Below are 7,180 nucleotides of genomic sequence, written 5' to 3'. Positions count from 1 at the left end.
CTCCCCCACCTCCCCCAGCTTCGGGGGCGGCACCGGCTCCGGGTTCGCGTCCCTGCTCATGCAGCGGCTCTCGGTGGACTATGGCAAGAAGTCCAAGCTGGAGTTCACCATCTACCCAGCCCCCCAGGTGTCCACGGCCGTGGTGGAGCCCTACAACTCCATCCTGACCACCCACACCACCCTGAGGACTCCGACTGCGCCTTCATGGTGGACAACGAGGCCATCTCCGACATCTGTCGGCGCAACCTGGACATCGAGCGCCCCACCTACACCAACCTCAACCGGCTCATCGGGCAGATCGTGTCCTCCATCACTGCCTCCCTGCGCTTCGACGGGGCCCTCAACGTGGACCTGACGGAGTTCCAGACCAACCTGGTGCCCTACCCCCGCATCCACTTCCCCCTGGCCACCTACGCCCCGGTCATCTCGGCCGAGAAGGCCTACCACGAGCAGCTGTCCGCGGCCGAGATCCCCAACGGGCCAACCAGATGGTCAAGTGTGACCCTCGCCACGGCAAGTACATGGCCTGCTGCATGCTGTACCGGGGGGACGTGGTCCCCAAGGACGTCAACGCGGCCATCGCCACCATCAAGACCAAGCGCACCATCCAGTTTGTGGACTGGTGCCCGACGGGGTTCAAGGTAGGACCGGGCGAGGTCGGGTCCTCGTGCCTGGCAGTGTCCGCAGACCCATAGACCCTGCGTCCCCCGGGGCCCTCAGCCTGCACAGAGCCTGTCCCTGTTCCATGTCGGCCAGGCTCTGGTCATGAATTGGTGAAGCAGAGCGGTATTTATTCAGTGTGTCCTGTCCTCCGAGTCATCGCACTGTTCACCCATGGTGCAATGCGCTTGCTTTCCTTTTTTCTTTTTTAACACGATAGAGTATTTTCTGAAAGATTTTCGCGGCCCTTTCTAGGTGCTAGGATTAGGAGACACTGTAAAACGTGGCGTGCGGGGCCAGACAGTATGCAGTGGTAGGACCCGACGGTCTGCAAGGCTGACCTATGTGGGAGGGGCTGGGCCTGTATTGGGCGATGTCCCCGAATGTACCAGCCACGTGCAGGCCCGTGATCCTGGGCCCGGGCTGGCTGAAGCTGGGGGTGGGTCATTACACAGGACCTTGTTAGGGGGTGCGTCATCACACAGGACCTTGTTAGGGGGTGCCATCTCTCTGCCGGTCTCTCACTCTGTCTCTCATTCATTGGAGAAATAAAATAATCCAAACTTTTTTTTTTTAAGAGGATTTTAAAAAAAAGAATGATACATTTATTTTAATTATCATTCTTTTCCAATTTGACTGGAGAGAAACAGAAAGAAAGTGAGAAAGCAAGCCACCGAGTCTGGGACTTGAACTGTGGTCAGCCACGTGGGAGTCCAATGCTGCTAACCACCACACCACCTGCCGGCCCAATCCAATCTTTTAAAAAACACCATGATTGGGACCAGCAGATGGCATAATGATTATGTTGCTGGACTCCCATGGAGTCCAACACAGTTCCAGATCCAGACCCGGCGGCTTAAATTCATACCAGGTGCATGTGCGTGTGTGCCCAAGATCCCGAGAGGAGAATGGAGAGGGGATCGTGGCGTGGCCATCCCCCCGGGGGTGATTTCTCACTTTCCCTCTTGCCGTTTGTCTCTCTCCAGTGTGTGCATGCACCCTATAGCAAAAATCTCTAAAACAAAACCCAAACCCCCAAAACACTGGTAATAAGTGCAATGAAAGAGTGCACCAGCCACCTGGGCTGCCGAGGATGGGAGGGAATAAAACATCTGAGCTAGGGGCTGGCAGGTGGCATGGTGGTTAAGGGTGCTGCCATCCCACATGATCAACCATGGTTCAAGTCCGGGACGTGGTGGCTTTCTCTCTCTCTCTCCCCACCTTTTCTGGTCAATTAAAAACAAACAAATAAAGTTAAAAAATATATAAAACACCTGAGCAGAGCTTTGCAGCCAGGTGGGAGGAGCTGGGCATTTCAGTAACAACAGCAGGAGTTAAAGCTCAGATGAGCAATGAGACCTTACGTGTGTGCGCGTGCACGTGTGTGTGTGTGAGTGTGCATGTATGAGGGAGTGTGTGCATGCAGATGTGTGTGAGACGGTGAATATGTGCAAGGGTGTCAGTGTGCATGTGCACATTGTATGCACGGGTGCGTGTACACGCATGCACACACATGTTCCCGTTTACTGGTGTGTGCATGCGTGAGTCTGAGATGCAGCTGGAGGGGTGTGCATGCCAGGGCCTGGAGCTTCCTGAAGCCCCTTCCATAACCTGAGGGTCTCACCCTCTGCCTCGTGGGCGACATTTCCCTTCTCCCTCTACTCAGCTCACCCGCAGCCTCCATTTCCGCCCTGTTCCACCAGTACCACGCGCAGCTGCGTCCTGGAGACACTCCACCACGTCCCCCTGTCCCGGCATGGCCTCTCTTCATTCAATGAGGGCTGTGACCCCAGACTCAGTCCTGACACTTCACGTCCCTCCCAACATTTTTAGCGACAGTTCGCGCTGTGCCTGGGTGTGGCTGTGGTCTCTTCATGGCTGGTGGGTGCTTTAACTCACCTGCTCTGTACCTCGGGGTGCACATGTACTTTTACTTTTTTTTTTTAAGAATTATTTTATCTTATTTTATGTTATTATTATTATTATTCATTTATTTTAATTTGACCAGGGAGAGAGAGAGAGAGAAACTGGGAAAGCAAGCCACCAGGTCCAGGACTCGAACTGCGGTCAACCATGTGAGAGTGTCCAGCACCTTAATCACCATGCCACCTGCTGGCCCCCTTATTTTATGTCTTATTATTAGTTTTGGTTTTGTTTTTGTTTGGCCAGAGAGAAAGAGGGGGAAAGTGAGAAAGCAAGCTGCCAGGTCTGGGACGCAAACCATGATCGACCATGTGGGAGTCCAGCACCTTAACCACCATGCCACCTGCTGGCCCTGCGCTTTCACTCTTCGTATCATCGGAGCCCACCAGTCCCTGCTTTCCACCCTTGGAAGGCTCTCCTCCCATGACAGCAGCCACAAAGTCTTTCTATATCCTAATGGCTGCTCGCCCCCTGCCCTCTGCCAGCCCTCGCCTTCCCTTCCTGGGCAAGCGCACTCCACATGTACAGCACTGGGGTGCAGACACCCTCAGAATGTCCTTGGCCACCCTTTGGCCCTGGACCAGCTTACCATCTGCTCCCCTGGCTCCTGTGTGCCGGTGCTGCTGTGCATGTGATGAGCGACCACTCTCTGGGTGGGCCCTGGCCCAGCTCACCTCTGGGTTAGCAGTGCCTGGGAGCGGGAGACTCTTGGAAATTTCTGGTGGAACGAATGAGCGTGTGCCTCAAAGTGGTGAATATGTATGAGACTCCCTGGACTCTGAGGTGGCCGGAAGCCCAGCCGGAGTCCCATCTCTGCTTCAGCCTGGCTCCGTGGGAGCAGATGAGGCCAGAACTGCTTCCCTCAACATCCGGGCTGCCAGCTCTGGCCTCTCTAGTCAAGAGAGCCAAGCCAAGGCCAACCCTGAGACTTGCCTCCTAGGGCGAGAACGTGTTCTTCTTGGTGACCAACTTCCTTGTGACGCCAACCCAAGTCCAGGGCAGGTGCCCAGAGGTAAGTGCCCAGGAGCTTCCCAGAGGATCCACCAGCCTTGGGCCACCAGATGTCTGTCTTTGTCCTCCCGGGTGGCTGAGCGTATCTCGGACACTGAGCTACATCTTTCTGCAAATTATTTCATTAGTTGTTTTAAGAGAGAGATTTTGCTATAGGGCACATGCGCTCGCCAGACAGACAGAGCCAGAGAGACAGAAAGCGAGAAATCACCCCCCAGGGGGGATGGCCACACCACAATCCCTTCTCCTCCATTCTCCTCGTAGGATCTCAGGCACACACACACCTGGCATGAGTTTTAAGCCACCGGGTCTGGGACTCGAACCATGGTCGCATGGAGTCCAGCGAAGTAACAATTACGCCATCTGCTGGTCCCTTCGTTTTTACATATACCCTGCCTGGCACATGACCCCCATTTAAGATGAGAAGACTGAGGCTATGGCCTCCCAGGCTGTGGGTGACAGGGCCTGGATCTCTGAGAAACAGCAGTTCCCAGGAGGTGTCCAGGTCCCTCCCCATCCTGTTCTCACCTCTGGGCGCGCTCCAGATGGTCGGTGCTGGAAGATCACCTCCCCTCCTCTGTGCCCATGCCCTGTTCATGTGTTCTGAGGCAGCTTCCTCTACAGTGAGTGAACACAGCACACTCCCACTTACGCTGAGTTTGGGGTCACATAGGCTCCTTGGGCGTCTTTCTTTCTTTCTTTTTTTGGAGAGGTTTTTCCTATAGGGCACATGTGCTCGCCAGAAAGACAGAGACAGAGAGACAGAAAGCGAGAAATCACCCCCCAGGGGGGATGGCCATGCTGCAATCCCTTCTCTTCCATTCTTCTCTTGGGATCTTGGGCATGCACACACACGTGCCCAACATGAGTTGAAGCCACTGGGCCTGGGACTCGAACTGCGGTCGACTACATGGGAGTCCAGTGACATAGCCATTATCCCATCTGCTCCCAAATATCCTCCCTTTTCTGAATGCCCGCATATCTATTTAGCCCTCAGTTTGTAGGCTGCTCTGAAATTTCCCTGGGGTCATGGGGCCTCATTTTCTGGAATCCATGACTCCTCTTTTCCCACATCCAGGCTTTTGAATCTTCCATGAGACTTCCAGGGCTGGGCCGTTCATCCCTTCTGACAACCTGTCTTCCTGAGAGGAGTCCCAAGTCCCTGCCAGCACCTCTTGGGACCCTGGTCACAGTCCCTCCCAGCATTGGGCTGTCCTTGGAGTGTCACAGCCTTTGGCTTCCCTCTGGGCTCGGCCTTGGGCTGAGCTCACAAAACTCATCCCTCGTGCCCCAGGGGGTGCCTGCACCAACAGCCCAACAGGGTGCCGGGTCTGCGTCTGGGTGGTGGAAGGCTAGCCATGGCATGGTAATGGCGGTGGGGCACCCACAGAGGCCCTAGGGCAGAATCTTTCTTTTGTTATGCGCATGGTGGGGGGCAGGGGCAGGGGAAGAGGTCCAGCAGAGCAGGCCACATGGCAGTCCTTCTTCCTCTAATTCCCCATCCCATCAGGGCCCTGGGCGCGTGCAAGTGTGCCCCATGTGTGAGCCACCAGGGCTGGGACTGGAACCCTAGCTGGCCGTGTGAAAACTGACTTCCGCTGCATAGGGCTTAACCATTGTGCTATGGGGCCAGCCTGAGCACTTTTTTTTTTTTCCCAAGGGCATGTGTGCTTGCCAGATACAGACAGAGGTAGAGACAGAGACAGAGACGCTTCTGCGCCACCCAGTGGAGCATGGGTGCATGCTGTTACCATCTCTTCCGTTTCTCCATCCTGTTAGGGTTTTGCTGTTGTTCATTTCAGCCCCAGACACGAGATCCTCCTGCCTTGGGGCTGGCAGGTGGCGTGGTGGTTAAGACGCTGGGCTCCCATATAGCTGACCACAGTTTGAGTCCCGTACCTGGTGACTTGCTTTCTCACTTTCCCTCTGTCTCTCTCTGGTCAAATGAAATAATAATAATATTAAATAAAATAATTCTTAAGAAAAAAATCCTCTCTCTCAGCCTCAAGTTGCCGGCCTTTAGGTTGGACTGGAAAATGAACCTGGGCCTCCCGTGTGGTCCCAGCCTGCAGGGCACAGGTCTTAGCAGGGCGCCAATGGCCTGGACCATCTTTATTTTGCACCCTCTGTCTTTCCTGTGTGCTTCCAAACGCAGGGTGTCCTGGGGGCTCAGGTGGGAGCTGGCCTTGCAGGCTAGGTCACTGAGAGGAAACGCTCCTCCAGGCCGCTGGTGACTCTGGTCTCCCTCCCATCCCAGAACCCCGCCATCCCGCTGGCTAGCTGCTGGGCCGATGAGGACTGCCCTGAAGGGGAGACCGGGACGTTCAGCCACGGTACTGGGGCCCTGTCTTCCCGTCCCCACCAGGGTGGGGGGCCGGGTTGGGAACCTGGTGGCTCCCAGTGCAGGTCCCTGTGTCTCTGCATTCCAACACCCCTGCGCCATGCCCTCCCCGGACCCTGCAGAGGTTTGGGGGCTGGAGCTCACTTGTGTTTTCAAGGCATTAAAACCGGCCAGTGTGTGGTTTTCAATGGGACCCACAGGACCTGCGAGATCTGGGGCTGGTGCCCCGTGGAGAGTGGCACCGTGCCCACGTAAGTCCTCTCCCCGCCCCACCCCTGGCACAGGGCCTCGGGACTGGCAGAGTCCTGGCCCAGTTCCCCTTCCTCCTCCACCTGCAGGAGACCCCTGCTGGGCCAGGCTGAGAACTTCACCCTGTTCATCAAAAACACCGTCACCTTCAGCAAGTTCAACTTCTCCAAGTAAGCACGGACAGGTCCCGGCTGGCCCAAAGCACCTCCCTGACCCCTGCCGTGTCTGACCCCCATCCCTGACCCCTCCCAGGTCTAACGCCTTGGAGACCTGGAACGCCACCTACTTCAAGAGCTGCCGCTATGACCCCCACTCCAGCCCCTACTGCCCCGTGTTCTGCATTGGCGACCTTGTGGCTCAGGCCGGAGGGACCTTTGAGGACCTGGCATTGATGGTGGGTCCTCGGGGGGCGGGGAGCAGGCCTCCCAAGGGCTTGGAGAGGAAATCCCAGCCCCACGCATTGGCTGTGCGCAGGGTGGCGCGGTGGGCATCAGCGTCCACTGGGACTGTGACCTGGACGTGGGGGGCTCCGACTGCTGGCCCCACTACTCCTTCCACCTGCAGGAACGGAGCTACAACTTCAGGTATGCCCCTTCCTTCAGCGCCTGCTGGGGGTCCTCGCTCAGTGCCACCCTCCACAGTCTCCCTGGGGTGGCGAAGACAGACCACAGCTGTGCCCAGCCGTCTGGATGTTCCTCTGAGTGCAGGAGGGGGGACCCCAGGGCAGCAGGGGACCTCCACAACCTCCAGTCCTCCAGTCAGGCTCTGTCCAGCTGCCCCTCCTCACCTAGCCCAAACCCTCCCTCCCACCTGTCCCCACCCCTGCCTGGCTGGATGGCTCATTTCCAGAGCCGGCTGTCCCCAGCCTGTCTCCAGCACCTCCCTATTCACAGAGATCTCTCGTTTTCACTCTTCCCTTCTGTTTTTATCTCAGACTTCAAAAATTTATAGAAGAGCTCAAAGATTAGAACTGCAAACACCCACATAGACTTTTTT

The 7,180-nt window shown here is 56.4% G+C and overlaps 1 protein-coding gene across 1 annotated transcript in view; it reads left to right on the top strand.

Moving 5' to 3' along the window:
• Positions 1 to 15: 15 nt before the first annotated feature.
• LOC102502240 (P2X purinoceptor 6-like) overlaps positions 16 to 7,180 on the top strand; it is a 10,289-nt gene continuing 3,124 nt past the window's right edge. Inside the window, 9 exon segments of the mRNA XM_014588564.2 lie at positions 16 to 181; positions 184 to 475; positions 478 to 641; positions 3,524 to 3,595; positions 5,852 to 5,927; positions 6,093 to 6,186; positions 6,274 to 6,354; positions 6,437 to 6,578; positions 6,659 to 6,768. Of these exon segments, the coding sequence (XP_014444050.2) occupies positions 59 to 181; positions 184 to 475; positions 478 to 641; positions 3,524 to 3,595; positions 5,852 to 5,927; positions 6,093 to 6,186; positions 6,274 to 6,354; positions 6,437 to 6,578; positions 6,659 to 6,768 (1,154 nt within the window). The 5' untranslated portion in view covers positions 16 to 58.

Source organism: Tupaia chinensis, unplaced genomic scaffold (genome assembly GCF_000334495.1).
Source record: "Tupaia chinensis unplaced genomic scaffold, TupChi_1.0 Scaffold000287_1, whole genome shotgun sequence".
In the NCBI taxonomy this organism is placed as follows: Eukaryota; Metazoa; Chordata; class Mammalia; order Scandentia; family Tupaiidae; genus Tupaia; species Tupaia belangeri.
The sequence above is the reverse complement of the archived record's forward strand: the minus strand, read 5'-3'. Positions and strand labels throughout refer to the sequence as shown.